At 35.4% G+C, this 22,702-nt stretch overlaps 1 protein-coding gene across 4 annotated transcripts in view; it reads left to right on the forward strand.

The window, feature by feature from the left end:
* Window positions 1-2,832: 2,832 nt before the first annotated feature.
* The window catches only part of FANCL (FA complementation group L), an 80,594-nt gene continuing 60,724 nt past the window's right edge, over window positions 2,833-22,702 (forward strand). Inside the window, exons 1-5 of one of the 4 annotated variants that reach the window (XM_082358284.1) lie at window positions 2,833-3,083; window positions 12,321-12,379; window positions 14,395-14,455; window positions 17,014-17,070; window positions 22,219-22,319. In XM_082358284.1, coding sequence (XP_082214410.1) covers window positions 2,988-3,083; window positions 12,321-12,379; window positions 14,395-14,455; window positions 17,014-17,070; window positions 22,219-22,319 — 374 coding nt within the window. In that variant the 5' untranslated portion in view covers window positions 2,833-2,987. The remainder of the gene's footprint in view (window positions 3,084-12,320; window positions 12,380-14,394; window positions 14,456-17,013; window positions 17,071-22,218; window positions 22,320-22,702) is intronic. The other 3 variants (XM_082358282.1, XM_082358283.1, XM_082358285.1) reach the window with 3 other exon arrangements.

Raw genomic sequence — 22,702 nt, forward strand, 5'->3', positions numbered from 1 at the left:
GTGAAAGTCTCCTCAGGCCATTACCCCCATTCCTTGTCTCCTATCTTCCGCCCCAAAAGTAACTACTGCTAGTAATATACTGTGAATTTATTTCTTTATTTAAACATAAATGGTATATTAGTAAACATACCATTCTGGAACTTGTGTTTTTCATTCATGAAAATGTTTTGAGATTTTTCCATGTTAGAACGTATAGTTCTCCCTTAAGAAATAGCATTTAAATACTACTAATTTTTGCAGCAGAATATATAAAATAAGTCACGCCTAGGATGCCTTGAAGAGCTTGAACTTTTGTGAGGGTCTGTGTGAAGTCTGTCAGAGTAATTCCAAAATTAAAACAATGCTGGTGGTGGTACTAGTTCGTTGGCTTTCTGAGTTTTAAACATATTGAGTATTCTCTGTGAATTTGAGAGTGGCTGTCTTAGACTGGGCTACATGTAAACAGTGGTCCCAGCATACCACATGTGAGTTGATGATGGTGAGATCCATCACTCAGTCTTGAACACCTGAGGAGAATGATTGACTCATTGAATTAAGAAGACCTTTTATGATATCTCTCCTTGCTCTTTGATGGTTGGTCTCCTTATTACAGACTTTATCAATGTGGAATGCTCAATTACAAATTCAGCTACCATGAATCAGTAGTTGAATTTGAATATCTTTTCCTTAGGGACCAAGATGATATCTAGCAATAAATTTTGTGAAAATTTCTAAATCTATAAGTTAGTTATGAGGATTCAGAGGTAAGAAACCAACTGTTTGGCTGTTAACTACACAGTCCAGTGTATCCATGGTAGGGGGAGTGAGTGTAATGAAGATGGCTTGTCTGGACAGGGGTGCATGTCTATTCATGGAAGACTCAACTGATATTTAGGAAGTCTCCAGAAGCTTATAAGTCCAGAAAGTCCTTTTTGAATATGTGATATCAGGAAGCCAAAGACATTTAGGCTGTTAACCAAAAGCTCAGTGTAGTAAATTAGGACAGTAAGTTTTCTGGACTTCATTTCCCTAATGTAAGTAATGAGGATGCTGGAATATAAAATAGCCAAGGTTGCTTTCATGGAAAAACTTTAGCTCCTGAGGAACCTATTGGGCAAAATGTTCTTAGCCTCTTTCCTCACAATATGTGAATTAGGTAGAAAATGCTATGATTATATTCAGAAGAAATATATTATTTTGGTAAATCAATTATCAAACTATCAAAATCAAATTCTTGAAACTGTTAGCATGAGTCATTAACAACTTTAGATTAACTTCTCCTGAGTTTCATGATGGGAAGTCCATCTCTGCCATGACTTAATGGAAAGATTACTGAATCTAAAATTTAGAAGACTTAAGTTTAATCTTCATTGTACAAGTCACTAAGTCACTATCTTGAGCAACTTATTTAATATCCCTGAATCTCAATTTAATTGCATACAAAATAGACATTATAAAAAAAACATACCTAAAGAACACTGCCATCAAGACTAAATAAAATAAAATGTGGAAGCGCTTTACACATGCTGTTGTATTATAATTTAAGTAAATCCCATAAAGTCTATAATAGTGCTATACAGTCTGATTATTATATTGTAAATGGAAACCAATTCAAATATCTTGTGAAAAGTTCCTTCATTCCTCTGAACTCTTGTAATACCTATTTGTAATTTGCCTATAGGACTAGTGGATATTTATTTTAGTAAATAGTTAATGGATACCTACACTGTACCAAGAAATATACCAAGTGATTAGGGAGAGCAATAATTTTCAGCAGATAAGAAAGTTTTCCCAAAAAAGGTAGCCATTGAGAAGCTCTTTGAAGGAAGGGTAGAGGTTCCGTGGGGAATATGGTGGTGGGAAGTTTGAAATACTGGAAAACAGCAAATGTCTTAACTTGCAGAAAAGTTATAAAGTCCTTGAGGGCAGTGACTATATGTCCTAATAATCTTTGTGTTGGTCCTACTGTTGTACAACCTTGACTTTATGTCCATCACAAAACACGTAGTCTGTTATCCTTAGTAAATGAATTGCATAATTGAGTGGATGGTATGTCATGCCTCTTAGGAGGTTCTCAAACTTTAGCCCGTGCATCATAACACCTGGAGGGCTGTTGTAACACAGATGGTTGGGCTTCACTCCCAGAATTTGGGATTCCCTTAGTCTGAGACAGAGGCGTGAAAATTCGCCTTTCTTAAAGTTCCCAGGTGATGCTAATGGTTCCAGATCACATATTGAAAACCACTGCTTTATTGTAATTTATATTTAACCACTGAGGCAACATTCTTGTTTTTCCCTAAGCATCCAGAATACTCTTATAATTCTTGTCAAACTTAAAGAATCTTCAAGAAGTCTAACCCCATTCTGAGGGCAATAAAAACGGTAGGGTGTATATCTTACTCATTTTTGCACAGCCTGCAGCCCCTTATAATGATGTTTTGCAAATACTAGGGTTCAGAAATGTAATACACTGAGTACTGACTGGAATCAAATAAATGTGCAGTAAATATTAAGTTCCTTATTTAACCATCCCTTAGTAAAAGGGAATGGGTAATTACCATTCCTGAGTTAGAAATACGTTCAGGAAATGTTGTTAAAGAAAAATTAACTTCGGTTCATCAAGACCATCAGCAATTCTCCCTCCTGTTTTGCCTTAGATATTTGTGAGTACAGGGCAGCAGAAATAAGTCTGGTGTTGACTTGAGTCTGGATTAATATATGTATCCAAAAGGGTTCTTGGGCCAATCAAGGCTAGTATGAGCTTGTTCGGTCAGACCTGTGAACCTAAAAACAAGCTTCCCTCCCGCCAAGCCGCATCTATTCTGGCTGACCCTGAGCTCAGGTGTCCCGAGTAGCCTCAGACCTTCATTTCTGCCCGCGGAAGCCTCGAAGTTTCTTCCCGCCAAAGGCGCGGGTTTCCGCCTCTCTCCGTACTAGGCGCAGGCAGGACTGCGCATGTGCGGGGCCCGGAGGCCGCTGGCTCCCGGCGTCTCCACGGACCAAGAGCCATGGCGGAGACGGAAGCTAGTTTGCTGCGCCAGTTCCCGCTGCTTCTACCCCAGAACCGGGCGAAAACCGTGTATGAAGGATTCATTTCAGCTCAGGTACTCGCCCGGGTGTTGCTCTTTCGCTAGAAGAGCCTCCCTCTGGCGGCGCACCCCCGGCCCTGAAGTCTGTGACCGGAGGGGTTAGGAGCTCGGGTTTGTGGGGATTGAGAGGGGCGGCCAGTAAGGACTCCTGGGAGACTAGAAGTTTGAGAACCGTGGGCCGTTGTTGGAAACCCGTTCCCGGCTGCCGCCTCCATGCCTGGGCCGGGGTCGCTGCCTGGGACAGGACGCTGGGAGCCCTGCGCGCGCGCCCGGGCTGGGAGAGGACGGGGAGGAGGGCCACGCCCCCTCGTCCCCGCCCCTCGCGGAGTTTTGCCTCGCTCCTGTCTGTCCCACGTTTGAACTTTTGTTTTAATTGGTCAATTTTTTGCTTGTCTTTATTCTAACATGCCCCACCCCCACGAAGGTTGGAGGCCATTCAGAGGGGAGCCTGCGCTCCCTCATTATATTCGTGTTTCCTGCAGAAAGAACGTTTTGGAGGAAAACCTGGTTTTCGCTCTCTGCCAAGTCCTGGGTACCCGATCTCATCCAGTTGGCGATGTTTTGTAGGAAATCTTGACAACCGAATTAATTACCTTCGCTGATTCCAAGTGGCCTCTCTTGTGGAGTTTATTACCCATAGTAAACACGTGTAGGGCTTTGAAGTTTACAAAGCGCTTTCCAAGTACAATATCTCACTTAATCCTCAGGCCTCAGAGGCAGAAATTTTTTTTAAAAAGTCATTATTCTCGTTTTATAGTTGAGTAAATCAAGGCATGGGAAAGTGGAGAGATGAAGTTACTTGTCCATGATCACAACGGACTCCGTTAAACTCAGGCTATCTGATTCCACTCCTGGGTTTTCCCCCTCTACACTGCATCAAGCTACCTTAGGTGAGAATTTTGAGTATAGACTTTGCTTCCTGGCCATTACATTCAACATTGTGCCCTCTCCCTGAACAGCGCACATACTTTTTGAGGATAGGGCCCATATTCTAGGAATTAACATGTGTTTTGAAGTTTCCTCAAGACACATAGTAATGTCTCAAAAATATTGAGTGAATTATTAAATTCACATGTTAAATGAAAATTTTACCTACCCCTAAGAATATTAAGTGTAGAACTAATCCTGATACACTGATTAAGGAAAGGTTAAAGACCGTACACTTGGACTTCTTCATTTGTTTTCAAATTCATTGTGACTGTCACAGAAAGTAGAGGTTAAACGTCATTGTTACTTCTGGAATAAAGTTAATCCACGTTTTCCTTCCCCAGTTGGAAGTATTGATCTTGAATTACCTAGTTGAAAACTTTCACAGCATTTAGAAAAATTGAAGAGATGTTACTAAGTTCCATTTTTATCAGAACCATGTTATATCTAATTTTAGGCATTTTAAGGAAAGTATTTTGTATTATATGTCTGTATCTGCTAAAGCCTCTTAGAAAATATGTGTAGCCATCAAAATTCAGATTAGGTGAAATTATTTTATCCTGGCTATAGCTACAATTCTCATTTGTACCTGCTTTAAGCAGCTTGTTGAAATCCTAACCTAAAGATTTTATTTAACATTGTTTTGTTTTGGTGGAGCTGGTTTTGTCTAAAAATGTGTCGTATGTAATTTCAAATTTACAGAAAAATAGCAAGGATGTAGAAGAATTTGAGTATACTCTTTAAGGGGGTTCACCATTTTACATTTGCCCCTTTTGATTTATTCTGAGTCTGTGTATGTGGGTGGATGTGTACACACATTATTTCCTTGAACAGTTTCAGGTTAAGTTGCAGACATAGTGTTCCTTTATTCCTGAATACTTAAGTGTATATTTTGTGAGAACAAGGACATACCCATACATAACCACAATTGTCAAAATCAGGAAATTTAATCATCATATAATACCATTACCTAATCTGGAGTCCAAATTCAAATTTTGTTAATGTTGCAATTATACATTTTTTATACCCCTTCCCAGCCCCTAACCATCTGATGTAAAATCTCACATTACATTTAGTTGTCGTGTCTCTTTAATCTAGAATAGTTCCTTAGTCTTTGTTTGTTTTTCATGAACTTGACATTTTTTGAGTACATGTTGGTCATTAGGTAGAATGTCCCTCAATTTAGATTTGTCTGATGTTTCTTCATCATTAAATTCAGGTTATGCAATTTTGACAGATATGCCACAGAAAGAATATTGTGTCCTTTTTAGGATGCGGGATGTCAGCAGGTCTCATTATTGATGATGTTATCTCTGATCACCTGTTTAAGGTGGCATCTGCCAGATTTTCCTATTGTAATTATTAAGTACTTATAGGAAGCTACTGTGAGGCATCAAACTCCCTCCTCCCCCACCCTGTTATAGCAGCCATTGACTCTTGTTTGAGTCAGTTAATTGATGTTTGCCAATGATGATTTTCTAACTGCATCATTTCTTCTATATTTATTAATTGGCATTCTGTGATAAAGAGTGGCTTTCCCTTTACCATTTATTTATATCAGGCTCATGGATTTTAAAAATAATTTATCTAATGGATTATAATCCTTACTTCCCTATTTGATGTTTAAATTGTCCCAGATTTGGCCAGTGAGAGCACATTTTTATTGATATGTTTTTAACGATTTGCATTTTCCTATCATCACTGTTTTAAAAGTATCCTGTAGATACTGACATGTAGTGTTTTATCATCATTTTTTAGAGCTTAATTTTAATTTGTAGTTCCCCCGCACCTGGGAGTTATTTAATAGAAGATTAAAATTTTTGCTCATGGAAGGTCTTCTTTCATTCTAATTTTGTTATTTCTAGTTTTATTGCATCATGATTAGACCGTGATGTTTGTAAAACTTCAACTCTTTGTAACTTAATTGATCCTTTAAGTTTAAATTTTATTTGTTAGTGATCTGTGTGATTAAAAGTGTTTTCTCTATTATCAGGTTCTTTCTTTTCTCTTGAGTGAGCTTTGGTAGTTTGTTTCCTTCAAGGACTTCTCATTTCACCTAAGTTTTTGAATTTATTGGTTTAAAAGTTGTTTTTAATATTCTCTTATTATCCTTTTAATGGCTTTAGGATCTGTAGTGATGCTCCCTATATTGGTTACCTTTTGTTGTATTCCACACCTTAGTGGCTTAAAACAACAAACATTCATTATCTCACCTTTTTTATGGATCAGGAATTTGGATGTGACTTAGCTGGATGATCCTGGATAAGTGTTTCTCCTGAACTTGCAGTGAAGATGTTGGCCAGGATGTCTATTATCTAAAGACTTGACTAGAGCTGGAAAATTTGCTGCCAAGATTGCTCATTCACATAGCTATTGACTGCAGGCCTCAGTTTTTTACTTCTGTTGATAGAGGCCTCAGTTCCTCACCACATGGACCTCCATAGTGTTGTTTGACTGTCATTACAGCATGGCAGCTAGCTTTCCCTGAGTAAGTGATAAAACAGAAATCAAGCAGAAAGCTGCACAGTGCTTTTTCTCCCCCAGCCTCTAAAGTTACACATTTACTTCTGTTTTATGCCATTTATTAGAAGCAAGTCTCAAATCCAGTCCATATTCAAAAGGAGATGAGGCACCAACACTTAAAGGTAGAAGTGTCAAAGAAATTATGAATATATTTTATAGATGTCTCCTATGCCCATTCCTGATATTGGTATTTTGTGTCTTTTTTTTTTTCCTGATGCATCTGGATAGAGACCTATAAGTTTATTGATCTCTTCAGAGAACCTACTTTGATTTCATTGATTTTTCTCTATTATTTTTCTGTTTCTGTTTCATTGATTCCTGATCTTAAATTTCCTAATTTGTTTGGGTGGAAGATTAGGTCATTGATAATGAGACCTTTTTCTTTTATAACGCAGATGTTCAGTGCTATATATTTTCTTTCAAACATTGCTTTAGCTGTATCACACAAATTTTGGTATGTTTTCTTTTTTTTTTTTTACAGTTCAAAATACTTATTAATTTCTTCTTTGACCCATAGGTTACTTAGAAGAACAATATATCTCTAAATATTTGAGGATTTTCCAGATATCTTTTTGATATTGATTTATAATTTAGTCCCAGTATAATTCATATGATTTGAATTCTTTTAAATTTATTGGAACTTATTTTATGGCCTAGAGTATGGTCTATTTTGGTAAATGTTCTGTGCATACTTGAAAAGAATGTATATTATGCTGTTCTTGGGTAGAGTGTTCTATAAATGTCAGGTCAAATTGGTTCATAACGCTATTCAAGTTTTCGATATACTTACTGATTTTCTGTCTATTTGTTCACTTAATGAAAGGGGGTGTTGAAATTTCCACCTACATTAGTCCCCCTTTATCTGCAGGGGATATATTATTCCAAGGCCCCCAGTAGATGCCTGAAACTGTGGATAGTACCAAATCCTATATGTACTATGTTTTTTCCTGTGTATTCATACCTCCGATAAAGTTCAATTTATAAATTAGGCACAGTAAAAGAATATCTAAATTGCCAGTGTCACTACTCTTGCGTTTTGGGGTCATTATTAACTAAAAGAAGGGTTACTTGAATACAAGCACTCAGATAGTAGGACAGTGGATCTTATAACCGAGACAGCTATTAAATGACTAACAGGCCGATACCCTGGACAGAGTGATTCACATCCTGGGTGGGATGGAGTGTAGCAGCGTGAGATTCCATCACACTACTCAGAATGGTGCACAATTTACAACTTAAAAATTGTTTGTTTCTGGAGTTTTTCATCTGATATTTTCAGTTGACCACAAGTGACTGAAACTGCAGAAAGCGAAACTGTGGATAAGGGGGGGCTACTTTATAATTTTTTTTTTCAATTTCTACTTTCATTTCTATCAGTTTTTCCTTCATATATTTTGAAGTTCTTTAGGTACATAAACTTTTAGGATTGTAAGCACTCTTGCTGAACTGACTCCTTTATGATTCTGAAATGATCCTTTTTATCCTTGGTAATAATCTTTGGAATCTTGGAATTTATATTTTTTGATACTAATATAGTGACTCCAGCTTTTTTTTTTGATTAGTGTGGCATGGTTTATCTTTTTCCATTCTTTATTTTATGCTTATTTGTGTCTTCATATTTAAAGTGGATTTCTTCTGGGCCTTGCTTTTTTATCCAATCTGATAATCATTGCTTTTTACTTGGGGGTTGTTTAATTAACCCTTTACATTTAATGTGACTGTTGATATGGTTGGGCTTAAATCTAGTATCTAGCTGTTTGTTTTGTATGTGTTCTATGTGTTCTTTTATTTATTTTTTATATTTTCCCTATTTTCTGCATTTTACATTAATTGAGTTTTATAATTTTGTTTTATCTCCTCTGTCAGCTTATTACCTGTTTTTTGTTTTTTGTTTTCCTTAAGTAGTTGCTATATTTTGTCTCTCTTTTCTGGTGTTTGCTCTAGGGTTTACAATATGCATCTTTAATTTACCATCATCTACTTTCAAGTATACCTCTTCCCTTATAGTGTAAGAATCTTACAGTAGTTTACTTGTATTTCTAATCTCCTGGTTTTGTGCTGTTGTTGCCATATATTTTATTTCTGTTTATCTTATAACCTTCCCAATATAGTATTAATTCTCTTTTAAGCAGCTGATTAGCTTTTTTTTTTTTTTTTTAATTAATAGACTTTTATTTTTTAAGAACAGTGTAGAGTTACAGAAAAATTAAACAGATGGTAAGGAGAGTTCCCATGTACCATCTCCTTCCCCACACAAACACAGTTTGTCCTATTATTAACATATTAGTATGGCACATTGTTACAGTGAATGAACCAGTATTGGTACATTATTATTAACTCACGTCTGTACTTTATTCATATTTCCTTTGCTTTTACCTAATAACTTTTTTCTGTTCTGTGTTCCCATCCAAGATACCACGTTATTATGTCTCTTTAGGCTTCTCTTAGCTGTCATGGTTTCTTAGACTTTCCTTGTTTTTGATGACTCTGACTTCTTTATGATTATGAAATGACCCTCTTAATTGAGGAATACTAGTCAAGTATATTGTAGGATACTACCCTACTAGGATTTGTCTGATGTTTTTCTCATGAATAGGCTGGGGTTATGTGTTTTTGAGAGGAACATCGCAGAGTTTAAGTACCATTTCATCACATCATATTAAGGGTACACATTGTCAATATGATTTATGACTGTTGATGTTGACCTTGATCACTTGGCTGAAGTTGTGTTTGTCAGGTTTCTCTACTGGGAAGTTACTCTTTTTTTCCCCCTTTCCATACTGTACTCTTTGGAAGGAAGTCACTATGAGCAGCCCTCACTAAGGAGTGGGGAATTATGCTCCCCCTCTTTCAGGTGGAGTATCTATGTACAGTTGATCCTTGAACAATGCAAGGGTTGGGGTGCCAACCCTCATGTGCTCGAAAATCGACATATAACTTTACAGTCCGCTCTCTGTATCCATGGTTCTGCATCTGTGGATTCAGCCAACTGCAGATCGTATAGTACTGCCGTATGTATTTATTGTTAAAAAAAAAAAAAAAAAATCCATGTGTAAGTGGAACTGCACAGTTCAAACCCATGTTGTTCAAGGGTCAACTTCATTTATCTGGAATTCTTCTGTATGGGAGATTAATTTCTCCATTAATTCAATCATATCAGTATGGACGTATGGATATTTTACATTTTGAATTATATTCCAATACTACTTTATTTGTTGCTCAAGTTATTCCAGCTTTGGCACAGTCAGTTATCCTTTAAAGAGATTTTAAAAAATAAGAAAAAAGGTCTTTTATATTTACCTGTGTATTTACTGTTTCTGATACTCTTGTATATCCAGATTTTTCACCTTGTTTCATTTACTTTCTTCCTGAAGTTCTTCCTTTAACATTTCTTGTAGTGCATGTCTGCTAGTGATGAATTCTTTCAGTTGTTTTCTGTCTCAAAAAATTGTTGATTTGGCCTTTTGAAAGATACTTTCACTGGGTATAAAGCTCTGGGTTGACTGTTTTTATTTTAGTGCTTTAGCAATGTTCCTTCGCTGTCTTGCATTATTGTGTATGAGAAATCTCTACTCCTTTTTATCTTTGTTTCAGGAGTTGTGGCACATGGGCTCAGTAATTGTGGCTCACGGGCTCTAGAGCGCAGGCTCAGTAGTTGTGGAGCACGGGCTTAGTTGCTCCGTGGCATGTGGCATCTTCCCAGACCAGGGATTGAACCCGTGTCCCCTGCATTGGCAGGTGGATTCTTAACCACTGTGCCACCAGGGAAGTCCCAGTAGCTTAGTATTGATGGAGACATTATCTTTGTGTCTGTGAACCATTGCAATAGTTTATTAAATTCCTCATTCAAGAATACCCTCTTTTGTCTGCAAAGTGCAGTTTACTTTATGGATGAGTTTTTTTGGTAGTGTCGAAGGAGGAGTTGAGTGTTTTTATTTTGTTACAGAAGATCCTAAGTGTACCATAGTTGGTACTTTTTCCTCCTAACACCCAGTTTCCAAAGGATATCTCTTTTACCATTTTCTTCTCCTACATTTCTTATCCAAGATGAGATCCTTGACTTTTGTGTTGATAATAAGTCCCCTCCCTGTAGTCAGTGCTCTGATTTACCAGAAGTCTTTATTATTATTTTTTGCACATAGTCCAGTCCCCTCTTCTGTCTTCCATGCATTTTTTTTCCCCCTGAAACCCCTAGCTCTCTAAAAGGACTTGATGTGGGAGCCCCAGGGTGGAAACCACTGGAGCCCCAGGGTGGAAGGCACTGGAAAGTGGTTTAAATTTTTCTTCTTAGAGGTAATTTTGAAGTTTATGGTATTCTCTTTCTTCTGATTCTGCCGAAGACATGGGATTTTTGTGGGTCTAATTGTTCTTAATTTTGATGTATATAGTTTTTTGGAATGATATGTAGAGAGATTCAGATTTAGGCAACTGTCAGTACTTTTGTTCCCTGTAAGTCTGGAAAATCTGCTTCATGAGAGCAATTAACATTTTTTCTATGGTTTAACTTAAAAAAGATAATTTTGGACATTTCCTTGAATCAGAAAAGTATTATGGCATGTGACATGGCATTTGCCCTTTTAAAATGGTTGGATTTTGCAAATAAGGGACTTTGGAATTTTATTCTTTCACATAACAGATCAGTAGAGTAGTTTTACTATTTTTCATGTAAATTTTGAATTCCAGATTGTTCTTACACCTATGTGTGGGATGTCTGTAAAGTTAGGTTAAAGTTACTACATAATACCTTCTAGCGCTTTAATGAAATAGTGAATTATTGTTACTTGACCTTTTGAAAAGGTCAGTAGTACATTTTGTTTCATTTTTTTAAAGGACATTTGAATGTAATGAAAGTCAGAACTGCAATATTACCATGAAAGTAAAGGTTATGGGGTACATTTAATTGTGTTCCTCTATTTTTGAAACTGCTTTGAGGGAGACTCTGCTAAAATTCTCGTGGTAATTGTTTTTCAAGAATTTTATTACTCTTTTTCATTTTATACTGTTGGAGTAAAAGATTATATTTCTGTTTGTCTTTTTCTGCTTACCTTTGCTCAGATTTCATGTGTACTATCCTATTTAAGGTACAAAGTTTAAGCTGCTTATCCATTCACTTTCTCAAGAAAGTAAAACTGAATATATTTCTCAGAGAACTGTCCTTCTTTCCTTGGAAAGATTCTTGAGTAAAATTTGGTCTTTTCAAATGTATAGTTAATGAATATTTAAATTAAAATAACTTAATATTTTAGGGGTTTTATTTATTAAAGTTCTGTGAGTGTGGGAGAATTAAACATACTCTGATTTATGAAAATATTTCTGTCTATGTATTTAGATTATTTAAATATATTTTCACTTTATTAAACTCTGGAAAATTACAAATATGAAGCCTATAATTATTATATATTACTTTACATTATGATTTTTTCTTCTGTATTCAGAGCAATTTGAAGGAATTTCCTTTTTCTTTATTTCCTAAGAAATAACATTTAAATTTCTTATGTCTACATTAACAATTTCTTAGTATTTCTTATTTATGTGAGTAACTTTTTCTTTAAAAACAAAATCCTATCTTAGTGTTTTGATTACCCAACAATCACAAAGTTTCTGACAGGCATTTTTGAGTTATTTTCCCTCAAATGCACTATTCTGTTGCTTATATTTTAGCAAGTATTTGGATAAAGTTGATACCTTTTAGAAAATAAAGGAAAATGTTGCCTTTTTTATGTGATTCTGTTTGACTTCTCTCTAAGTGAAAGATGAAATGAACCTTCTTTTTTGAGTGAACCTTCTTAATGTTTTCCACAGGGAAGAGATTTCCATCTTAGAATATTGCTGCCCAAAGATTTACAACTGAGGAATGCAAGGTGATGTGGTGTTTTGTTATATACTGTACATGCATCTTGGTGGGATGAGCAGTCGTTAATCTGCTATAAGCCGATTCTAGTCATTAGAGTTCTGCCTAAAATGCTTATCGATCAGTTAACCAGAAGCATTTCTGATTTTTCTGAATCATTGTGCTTTGTAAATGATTTTCCCTGGTGTTGAAGTGTTTTTCAATGGTAACACATTCTCTAATTTATTTATTTTTTAGTTAAAGCAGTAAACAACAAGTGAGAATATTTGGAGAATACAAAAGAATTAGAAAATTTGTTTCCAACTTTTGACTGATGTTAATTATGTGTATGTTCAGTCGTGGGAAGACCCACATTATCAGTTGGGTCCTGATAGAAATTAGATGTCAACATGGGCTGTTGGTATGGACAGCCCTTCAAGGAATGTCAAGAGACAAGATTAGAAATTTAGGATTTAGGTAGCGCCTAAAATCTTTTTTCTGCTCCAGAATATCTGAGGGTAGGAAGGGAGGAAGAATCCAGAGACAGTTACAGTAGAACTGACAGGATTTTGTGACTGGTTAGAAGTGGCAGGTCAGACAGAAAGAGGAGTGGAGGATTCTTTTCAAGTTCCTAACTCAGATCACTAAGCTAGAGAAGAGATCACGGATGGAAGAAGTAGAAGAGGAATTGTTTTAAGACATATCAGATGTTAAATATCAAGAGGAGATTTTTAGTAGGTAGTAGTGGTTTGGTGTGGAAATTGAGCATGAAACTTGGAATGGAGACGTATGTAGAAGTCACAGTAGGCGTGGGATTTGGGGCCATGAGTATGGATAGACTTTCTAGTGCCTGCATGGATAGAGTGAGAAGAGAAAGCCAGTGACAGAATCTTGAGGGCATAACAATGTTTAAAGGACTGGTAAATAAAGAGGACCTTGGAAGAAGACAAAGGATTGACCAGAGAAGTAACAGGAAAACCTAGACAGTTGTCTCTGAAGCCAAAGAAAGAGAGGCTTAGAAGGGGAATGGTTAACAGTGCTGACTGTTGCAAAGGGATCAGGTTAGATTGCATAGGTTTCATGTAGTGGTTGAAGCCAGCTTTTATTGGGGTTTTGAGAGTGGGTAAGTGGGTAGAAAGGAAATGTAAACAGTATAAACTACTTTGAAGAACAGGAGTGGCCAGAGAAGTGTGTGTAGTCAAGGAGGAGTTATAATTATGTGTTCTTTTTTTTTTTAAATAAGATTTGCTTGAACAAGTTAATATTACGGAGGAAAAAAAAACTAGCAGAAAATAAGTTAAGGATACCACAGTAAAGGGATAATTAGTGAATTGATGTGATTGAATTGGTGGGAAGGGGTGGAAAGCACATTTGAAGAAGGGGTTTCCCGTGGGCTGTTGAATGAACTACTCTGCCTCTGTGATAGGAGATAGCAATGGAAATGAGGGTTAGCAGACCAAGAATGGAGGGTCATGATGGTTTGAAAAGATCATGGTTGGGAAAACTCTGAGGGGCTTTCTACTTCTAGGTAAGTAAAAGCAATTCCTAGAGGAGTTACTTACCCAGCAACATTGAGAGCGCAACTGAGGTGAGCCAGTAGATAGATGAACATTAACTTATCACTACTTACACAATTAAAAGTATGTCCTTAATCTGGAATTGAAAGAAGAATAGATTGCTACATATGCTTTCGTAAATAGAAGTTCTGTATATTATGATCAAAACTGTTTTATTTAATCTCTCTTGGAGAAGAATCCAATTCAAGAAAACTTTGCTTTGGACATGTTAAAATTAAAAAAAAAAAGTACTGTTTTGTTCGCATGTTGTTTGCTGATTGCAGTTATTTATATTTTGAATAAAATTAGTACCGACAGTTGGAAGACATGATTTTCAACAGTAGCCGTGATAAAAATTTTATTAACTTCTCAGCATTATCTTTATGTCATTCTTTTCTATGTATGTACATATTTGAGTTAGCATACAAATAAGTTTTTTCCTTATAATTCTGAACAATGAATAAACCATGTTGTTCCATTAAAATTTTAGATTACTATGTAGTTGGCAGCTGAAAGCAATACTTAATGGATATCATCACGTAGTGCAACAGGTAAGTCCTTTAAAAGGTTTGTTTTAAGCGGGGGTAAGAAGTTACTAAATATACTCTTTTAAAGACCTATTTCGCAGAGTGTTACAACTGGTTTAGTAGTTGCTGAATTTTGTAGGTTTCATCTCTATCTAGCAAATATTTTAAGGATCCATATTTTATATAAAATGTTTCCTGTCTCAGAATCCTCAGCACATCTCCAGCCAGCATTTATGTTGAAACTTTATTTCCATCCTTGAGACTTTAGGGTCTTCAAATGTATACACCCTATCCGCCTGAATAGTGGTGGTACCAAAAAATCCCAGGACCCATTTAGGAGTTGAAGGGTATCTGTGGCAAAAATGCGATTGTAGTTCAAGATTAGCAACAGAAAAGGTGAAGTGGAAATCACTTAGGATCATGCATGCATATGTAATGAGAATAGATGTAAAGGTGGCATAGGTGAGATATAGGCAGGATTTATTTAGTTATTCTTTATTTTTAAAAAAATTTTATAACTGGAAGTTTGTACTTTTGACATCCTTCACCCACTTCATCCACCTCTCCATCCCAATTCAGTTATTCTTAATGTTTAGGTTGCTCTACCTGAAAATTCCTTTAAAGATTTTTGTTTGTTTGTTTGTTTCTCTAATCAATTACTGAAGCAACTGAAAATAATGAAATGCCTCTTGTAGGAAAATAAATGTAAGTAGAACTGCCTTTCTTTTAATGCTTTATTCATTTGTGTATTTTTCCTGATTTCCTCTACTTTCTTAAAGCAGGTTATTATGTATGAAACTGACAATGACAGTTACTCTCACTTAAAGCAGTACTGAACCACAAAGAAATATAGGAAATAAACTATTTGATTTGTAGAATGTAGGCTGTCACTGCTGGCAGTATAATTACAGCAGATTTTTAAGGGGATGTTTAAATTATTTCTCTCTGTTTTCTCTTCACCGCCCCTTCCCCATCCACTGAGATTATATTGTATACTAAAGTTTAAGAAATGAATCTAATGAGATATCTAAATAGCTTGAAGAAAAACTGTTAATGAAGACTAAGAATAATAATAAATTCTGTAACAGTTTTTCTCCACCAGTTCACCAAGAGGATTCCTAGAAAAAGTTCCAATTACTTATCTCCTCCCTGCCCTGAACCCTGCCCTTACTGTAGAACCCAGTATTAGTTTCAGTCTTTGTTTTATTCCAAAGTCCAGTTGAATGTTACTCTTCTTTCCTTGTATCATTTTTAACTTTAGTAAATATGGGTCGGGGGGGGCGGTTAGCAATTTTTTTTCTGTGAAGGACTGGATAGTAAATTTTTCAGGTTTATGGACCCTTCAGATCTGGTGGGGGGTCAGCAATTTTTTTTCTGTGAAGGACTGGATAGTAAATTTTTCAGGTTTTGTGGACCCTTAAGATCTCCGTCATAACTACTCTACGGTGCCCTTGTAGCACCGAAGCAGCCTCGACAAGAAGTAAATGAATAGGTGCGGCTGCATTTCATTACGACTCTGCTTACAAAAACAGCTATCGGGCTGGATTTAGCCTCTGAGCTGTAGTTTGCACACTTTGGTATAATTTATTATTCCTCTCTAGTAGACTACAGGGGAAATATTGTATAGAAGAAGGGAAAGTCAAAGACTTGTTCTACAAACGTGCCCACACAAAGCTGTGTTAAGATGTAAATCATATGTCTCATGTATTGTTGAAATATCTTCGATTATTATTTTTCTCATGTAAAGACAGAAATTTACATATCCACTTCAGAACTGTGTGCTGGTAGTGCAGTGCATCAGAAAAAGTAACAAAAATAACATTTTGATTTCAAGCAGAGAAATGATGTAGAGATTTATCTAAGAAAGCAATTTTACATGAGAATTTTTTTTTTGCTTTCTTTTATTCTATAATAATTTTCTTTTAAGAATCAAAGATTTCTAGGAAATGGAGCCCTGACACTTTAATATCCCTTATACTTCAGAAGTTATTTCCTTTTTGCCATTTTATTGTAACTGTTCTACCTTATTGAAAGATTGAGTCTTTATGAGTTAATACGGGTTAGTTGTGAAAGGACAAAATTAACAATTATAGGTAGTCTTTAAGGTGAAGGAAAAAAATTAAAATAGACAGTTTTATTGATTAGTTGTTAATTCATTGCTCTGACTAGATTCTTTTAATTGTATAGATTTCCTGATTTTTATATTTTATGCTCCTCTTGACACTCCATTCATACTTTTTTTTTTTTTTTTGGTAAATAGTGCTGTGGTTTGCTAGATTGCTAAACTTGACGGTAGTCAGTGCTGAAGAAATAGAGGAATGTGTGAGATTTTAAGTGACATGCTTACATAATTCAGTATATCTCACCAAAATAGATTTGAGGGCTTTAATTACTCTTTCAGAATGAAATTGGTAGGAATAGTAGGGTTGATGACCAATACTTTAATTCTTATACTTTTAAGACGTAGATATAGCTAATACTTTTTTTTCCGTATTCACGTGGACTTGGATTTTATTTCCATTTCAGCATGGGGAATATTCATTGTACACATGAAATTAATTGGAAATGTTGTTTTGATCTAGAGAATGCAGCACTCTCCTGATCTAATGAGCTTTATAGTGGAGTTGAAGATGGTTTTGGTAAGAATTTGTTTTCTAACACTGTCACCATATTCTGTAAATCTTGAATGTTTTTGTAATTCCTTTAAAAACCAACATGATTAGAACTTAAAACTTCTCAACTCCCAATCATTAATGTCTTATTTTACTCTGTGCATAAATGTGGATGGTACTTTTCTGAAACTGCATGAGGAGTAGAACTATGTGTAAGAACCAATTTGATTGTATCCTAAACTGGGCACACTTGACACTAGTCTTGGACAGGTGGTGAAGAAATAAAATGTACTTCTGGTCTGTTAGAGAATGTAACATCTACAGAGAGATTAAAAAGTCACACATAAAGATATAATACAATGTATAAATAATTTTGTATACAACTACAGATTTCTGAAAAATTTGTTAGGCTTCATTACATATACACAGTTACATATGATAATTGATTATTCAGTTAACTATACGTAAAATACTTGATTAACAGAAGAGGGAAGACGACAGGGAATACCCACAGGCCCATGACCTAACTTCAAAGTTTTGCCAATCACATTTCTTCCCCTACTCTTTTAGGAGAAAGGGACTGGAGCATTTTAAAAGAAACCCTGGACATTGTATCCATTTCTCCATAATATGTCAGATTATACGTCTAACACTTCAGTGTTTTTTTGTCTGTTTTAAAATATGCTGTTATAATCCCAATAAAGTTAGTGCTAATTCTTTATAGTTGCTTTGTTTGTATCAGTAGGCAAACACGGTCCACACATTATATTTAGTTGATATGTCTCTTAAGTTTCTTAATTACTTCCTGTAGCAGCATCTCCTCTTCCCCTCACTGTTTTTTTTTCCTTCTTCTCATGCCATCTACTCATTGGAAAGCCAGATTATGTGTCCTATAAAATTTCCTACATTCTGGATTTGGTTTATTAGATATTCATGGTGTCTTTTAACATATTCTTCTACCTTTTTTGCAATCTGGCAGTTAGATCTAAGGGTCTCAACAGAATTGGGTTCATTTGCTCTGGTAAGAATACTTTGTGCTCTGTACTTCTTACCCTGCATCAGGAGGTACATGGTGTCTGATAGTTCCTCATTGAGAGGAGTTAAGATTGATCAACAGGTTTAGATCCATCTAATATAAAGTTTCCCATCAGCCTATCACCTACTGATTTTAGCTTCCAATGACAGTCATTGACTACATCCACTATTTCACTAGGGATTACAAATGGTGATTTTTAAAAATCCATCATCTACATTTATTAGCTGAAAATCTTTTACAGAGAAGAATTTCCCTTCATCAGTTATTTGGTTAATTTGAGGCATAGCTTATACTGGAGAGATAGGATAAATGCTTGTTTCTTTTTCCTTTTTTTAAAAAGTCAATTTTTAGAATAATGAGTTGGTGCCTAGCAACTCAAAGAAACTAATGCTTTTTTTTTTTAGTATTATTATGAACCTGTGGGTTTTTTAATATTTGATTAACTTTAGTCCATTGCAGTCATTATTCAGTGCCTAAACTGTACCATTTTTGGTCAGTGTAAGCCCCTTCATGTTGGTTCCTGAGTTCTTTTTTTTTTTTTTAATTTTTATTTATTTATTTATTTATTTATGGCTGTGTTGGGTCTTCGTTTCTGTGCGAGGGCCTTCTCCAGTTGCGGCAAGTGGGGGCCACTTTTCATCGCGGTGTGCGGGCCTCTCACCATCGCAGGCTCTCCTGTTGCGGAGCACAGGCTTCAGACGCGCAGGCTCAGTAATTGTGGCTCACGGGCCCAGCCGCTCCGCGGCATGTGGGATCTTCCCAGACCAGGGCTCGAACCCGTGTCCCCTGCACTGGCAGGCAGACTCTCAACCACTGCGCCACCAGGGAAGCCCCTGAGTTCTTTTAACAAATCCCAAGCTTTGCTTTATGACACCAATTGCCCCAGTTTCATTAACTCATCCTATTTTTCCAAAGAGCTGTGGTTTTTTTGTAGGAAATGGTATTTGGATGCCACAGTCTCAAAACTGGAGTGTTCATTGGTATTAATTCTAGGCCTTTTCAGTGGACAAAGCCTGAAAAAAATGCTTTTTAGAAAGAAAACAATCATGAGTTCATTTCAAATTTTTCATTTCAAATTTGGCATAGGGATTTTACTTCTTTGACTTTATGCTTATATCTCTTTTAAATCTGAAAATTTTCATTTTGAATATTAACATAGTTATTTTATTATGTTTTTACTTGTATGTTTTACTTATGCTTTTCCCATATCTATAAATATTTCTTTATATTTGTTTTACAAAATTACAGTACCAATATATAGCTACTAACAACTGAAAGCAGTTTGATATTTCTTTGTGGTTCTTTTTGAGGCCTTCTTATTGTTAGGAGCAGCTGCCACATATTTAGAGCTTATTTACTTGCTGGATTTGTCTTGAGCCCTTTTTTTAATCCTCATAACAACCCACTGAGGTGGAGCTTTGGTGAAACGTTTGGGATCAAAATAAAGAGTATAAAAAAAATCAGATTCTAAAGTTTAAATTTTGACTAATAAATTTGTAAGCCCTAATTAATAAGGATTATCAAAATTCATTATCAATTTTGTCAAAGGCCACAACATGATAACCTTAAAAAATGTAAGGTGAAGAAGTGAAGCGTATTTTGGTTTACATCTCCTTGACATTGAACAAAAGTTTGAAAAGTTTTTGTCTTTTTATCATAATTTTGATAACCTATACAAATAGGACGAAGGCAGTGATCCCCAACCTTTTTGGCACCAGGGTCTGGTCTTGTGGAGGACAATTTTTCCACGAAGCTGGGGGGTGGGGGAGATGGGGGGCATGGTTCAGGCGGTAATGCGAGCCATGGGGGCGGCAGATGAAGCTTTGCTCACCGGCCGCTCACCTCCTGCTGTGCATTACCTCCTGCTGTGCATTACCTCCTGCTGTGTGGCCCTGTTCCTAACAGGCCTCAGACCAGTCCACGGCCTGGGGGTTGGGGATCCCTGGGCTAAGGGAACCAGAGTAAAAACTGTATATACTGTGGCTCGTTACTGCTGAAGCTAACTTTAAGCTCTATCGGTCATTTAATTTTGAAGAAATACTCAATAGTTTAAAATAATTGGGGATTGATCTCCAATTCACAATATTCTATTTAGTACATTTGTCATTGCATTTCTGAGTAAAATGAGATCCTCTACTTTAGCTTTCTAAAGAAATTGTGGACAGAGTTGGTGATACTATTGCACATTTATGGCACTGTACCTAAAAACGTAAGAATTAGTAGTTTATTGGGTTGTATTGTTAGTAATAGGGTTCATTTAATATAATCACTGGTGAAAGTATTGAGAATGTTGCCCAAATGAAATCAGTAGGTGTTGATCTTATTTCAGGAAATTTTGTTAAATCTCTCATGGAGTTTCCTAGTAATAACTAGGCGTATAGTAGGAGCTTGTACATATCTGATAGATGAACAGTTGTTTTAAAAGAACTCAACAGGGTAAATTATTTTATTCCTTTTTTATGGCTGAGTCACTGAGTGCCTAAGGCCTCAAAACTTGGAAATGTTTAAAATTAGGAATTAAAACCTGTTTGTAAAGCCTGTGTTCTTTCTACTATGTACCTTTGCTTCCTTGTCCACAAAGAACACTTTGCTTCTCTGCCTTTGCCCTTTTCTCTGTTACAGTTCTAGAATAGGAATAACTTGTCTGACCCTAGGTAGAAGGCAGAGTTTACAAATGTCATAAACCTAGGATTAAAGTACATTTTTATTATTATCCAAGTTTATTTTTAACCTTCAGTGTACGTGAATAGTAGTAATTAATATTTTTGAATTTAAAAAAGTTTCCAAATACTGTATAGCTGTTACATCTGTAAGTCCAGGAATGATATTGACATTATTATTAGTAGTACTAGTAACAGGCTAATCTTAATAGTACAAATTTATTTCTGTGGACTATCAGGCTATCTATATACAGCATTAGGTATTTAGTTTATAAAAAAGCAGTATACTTTTTGTCTTCTGGGAGCTTCCCTTCTAATTCACATTGACATTCTGGGCTTTACAAACCTGCTTTCACAGTTTGGTTTGTTTGTTTTTATCCTATAGCAGATTTAGAACTGTATTAAAGTAGTTTCAGTAAACAGTCCTGATTTTGAAACGCTGTTTTGTAAAAATCTATTCTTTCTAGTGTTACCTCAATTTAATTGTCTCCTATCCTTGTTTAAAAAAAAAAAAAGGATAAGGACTAATAAATATATACTTAAACAAATAAAAATTTATACTTATTATTAGGGTTACCAGAAGTACTTATAATTTTTATACTTCTTCCCATCTGGTTTTGTTATTTATTATATCTGGTTTTTAATTTCTTTATTGGTTTTTATTAATTAATTTCTGGTTTTATTATTTCTTTCCTTTTTATAATACCTTTTGATAATCCAGACCATATGAACATCTGTATAGATACATTTATTTTTACTTTCCAAATAAGATATTTGTCTAGGTTAGCACCTTTGAAATAACTGGTAATTTTCAGCCTCAGCAACTCTAGTGATGTTTGTATTGCTTGTAAAAGTGTAAATTTTAGTTTTGTTTGGGGGAACATAAACCATCTTAAAGATATCATAGGTGGGCTTAGCAGGGAAAGGAGCTGTGATCTAGCCAAATAGATGGCAAAACACTTAGCTGGTCTGGGAGTAATACAGCATGTAAGTCAGTGAAAGAAATTAACAGGTATGTATTTCTTGTGATAATGAAGGATTTTTATAAGAATGTGATTCACAAAGGTGTGCAAATGTATCAGTCTAGGCAATGTACATAGAGTTCAGGCTTTTCTTTAAAGGTACATGTTTCTTTATATCAACAGGAGTAGAAAAATAGTGAAGCCTTGAGAATGAGGGGGTTTTGTGTGTGTGTGTGTGAATTTTTTTCATCTCTGATAGGCATAATGGTCTAGGAGAACATGAGAGTCTTAAGTTTTTATGGTATAATAATTGACAGTTTTACATGACCTTCAGTGCAGTCCTTTACCCTTTTCATGTCTTTTTTTATGAGAAGGGGAATCATTCAGCTGGATTTTCTGTAAAAATAATGGATACTTTAGTTAGGTACAAAGATTACAGAATTGTGTTTCGTAATCAGGTACTAATAATTCATTGTGTAGCATTCCGCAGCTGATTCAAGTTTTTTCTTTTAAACAGGAAGTTGCTTTAAAGAATAAAAAAGAGCTGTATGTACTACCTCCTCCTCCCCAGTTCTACTCAAGCCTTATTGAAGAGATAGGAACTCTTGGTTGGGATAAGTATGTCTATTTTTAAATGTTTTAGAAATTCCTTTCTCTTACGCATTTCAATTTAATATATTTTCAGTTTTAGCAATTTATTTTGCACTGTTTTTAGTCAAAAGTGTCATGTAGTTAGAGTATCTGATCCTTATTGTGGCTATGAATTAAAGGTATATCATCATAAAAAAACTGACCTACAAGGTAGCATTCTAAATATAATTTGGAAAAAAATAACATTTTTATGTACACAGTAAATTAAGATGTTACCATATTTTCACTGAACATATAACATTATTTTTTCTTTTAGTGAGATATAATTGACAAATAAAATTTTTACATACTTAAAGTGTACAGTGTGATGATTTGATATACCTATACTTTGTGAAAGGATTGCCACAATT

This window comes from Balaenoptera borealis, assembly GCF_965194805.1.
Source record: "Balaenoptera borealis genome assembly, chromosome: 15".
NCBI classification, from domain to species: domain Eukaryota; kingdom Metazoa; phylum Chordata; class Mammalia; order Artiodactyla; family Balaenopteridae; genus Balaenoptera; species Balaenoptera borealis.